This window comes from Chiloscyllium punctatum, chromosome 6 (genome assembly GCF_047496795.1).
Source record: "Chiloscyllium punctatum isolate Juve2018m chromosome 6, sChiPun1.3, whole genome shotgun sequence".
In the NCBI taxonomy this organism is placed as follows: domain Eukaryota; kingdom Metazoa; phylum Chordata; class Chondrichthyes; order Orectolobiformes; family Hemiscylliidae; genus Chiloscyllium; species Chiloscyllium punctatum.
Genome location: NC_092744.1, coordinates 54,162,731 through 54,164,700, shown reverse-complemented (window position 1 = coordinate 54,164,700; position 1,970 = coordinate 54,162,731). Strand labels below are relative to the sequence as shown.

At 40.5% G+C, this 1,970-nt stretch overlaps 1 protein-coding gene across 1 annotated transcript; it reads right to left on the bottom strand.

Annotated features, from left to right (window-relative positions):
• Positions 1-405: 405 nt before the first annotated feature.
• Positions 406-869, bottom strand: LOC140478500 (large ribosomal subunit protein eL27-like). Its single transcript, XM_072571758.1, has one exon. The coding sequence runs from the start codon at positions 839-841 to the stop codon at positions 431-433; it is 411 nt and encodes a 136-aa protein (XP_072427859.1). The 5' UTR covers positions 842-869; the 3' UTR covers positions 406-430.
• Between the last annotated feature and the right edge of the window lie 1,101 nt (positions 870-1,970).

The window sequence follows — 1,970 nt, the reverse complement described above, 5'->3', positions numbered from 1 at the left end:
GCCTGCTTGCACTGTATTCATAATGTTCAGTACCCCAATTGGGAACTTGGTTTGCTTCTCACTGGGGGTGACATCCCGTTGAGGTGAAGAAATCTCCACAGTTTGACTTGTTGTTCATGTCACATGGCCACAGACCTGCTTGCAGCTGGATTAATCCCAGCAGTGGTGGTGATAGAAAGAGCTCCTGAAGTATTGACAATGGAACTTCCTACCCAGTGCTTAGCTCTGGTAGAGATGAGAAGGCACGGGGCTTTAGGTATAAACACTATTCCTCCAAATTAATTATTGTTCCTGCCTTCAAGCTCTCCAGCAGTGATGCTGCCCACTGATAGGATGGGAAATTCACCCAGTTTTACAGCTTCAAATGGCAGCAGAAAATAGCCTTTTTTTTTCCATTTTACATGAATATTTATTTATATTGAAATACAATTTAGAATCGAAGCTTCTGGAAGAACCATTTATTCTTTCCAGTCTTGTACCTCTCTTCAAACTTTACTTTGGCCTCCCGCCTGGCTTTTCGCTTCAAAGCTGGGTCCCTGAAAATGTCCTTATTCACAATGATCTTATCCAGGGGAATGTCAACAGAATATCTGGTTGGCATCAGGTGGTTGTAGTTGTATACTTTCACAAAGGATTTGATCTTGGATCTCTTGGCCACCTTTTTCTTGCCCATTTTGGCAGTGACCTTACGCGGGTAACGATCTATAGCAGCAACAAGAGCATGACTGTAAGGTCTGTCAGAGGTCCCATCAGCAATGTTCTTTACAATGACACCTTTGCGTCCTGCGTAGCGTCCACCCAGCACAAGAACCACCTTTCCAGGTTTCATAAACTTCCCCATTTCGGCTCCGCCACTCGCTGCTCAATGGCCGCTAAAATAGCCAGCAAGCGAAGATCATTATAGTTTGGGATAGTGTGCTGAAGCCCATTTGTTCAAGTCCCATGGGTTTGTTTCCAGGACATACACTTTAAAGTGACAATGTCTTGCCTTTTGTGAGATTCTGTTGTTGAAGTGGTGAGGAAGAAATTAATTTGGTGCATGGCACAAGTCCTCAGTGTCACTGATGTTTTTGTGGTGTTTTAGATGGAAGAGATAGTCCACTCTCCCACACATCAATGCAAGTAGTAAGTGTCAACTCATGCAAATTACTGTAGTCAAATGAGCCATTAACCTTTCCAACAATTTCAGAGCATCCTGCTCTCTTATCATACCTCAAGCAATGCCAACCATGATGCCAGAAAGTTAGCTAAGTCCGACTGCAGCAGCAGTAGCCAAATTGCTGGTTCCACAGCCAGACCCTTGAGGCTCAAACTCAATGTAAATTTTAAATTTCCAACACACAACTAAATGCTGACACAATGAAATTCCACAATTTTCAATGCCAGAACATTTTTCTGGCTTTTTTTTAAAGAAGTTATCATGTCATTACTAAAGACAAATAGACAGAATGGATCAGGTCGAACTTCCCATGGAGGGTTAAGTCGTCTCTACTGCCAGTACAGGAACTTTATGCCATTTAAAGCATTTGAATAAGAATCTAGATAATCCAACTGCATCCAAATTAGAGCAGACCATGCTTCTCACATATTACCTTCTGGATTTTCATGATAAACTACACATTTCCCCTGAACTTAGGTAGTTGTCTGATTAGTGCATAAATAACACCAAATGCCTCACACCTCACTATTTTGTAATAAATTTTGGTCCTTTTTAAAAGACATACTTTATCTATGGTAGGAATGAAACAAATGTTATGTTTAATTTGAAACAGAAACTTGAAAGATTAGCAAACACATTTTCGGTTTTCTGGTCAATGGTGAAGAAAATTCTTAGTGTCAAATTCACAGCCTGACATAGTCACCAATTCTGATAATATTAATGATGGTCATCAACATTTAGAAAATGTTTTCGATTTTTTTCTTATTTCATTCCTGGGACATGGGCATCTCTGGTTGGACACCATTTATTG

What these genes read in the sequence shown, in the direction of transcription:
- LOC140478500 (XM_072571758.1), bottom strand. Translation starts at nt 841, where the DNA reads ATGGGGAAGTTTATGAAACCTGGAAAGGTGGTTCTTGTGCTGGGTGGA.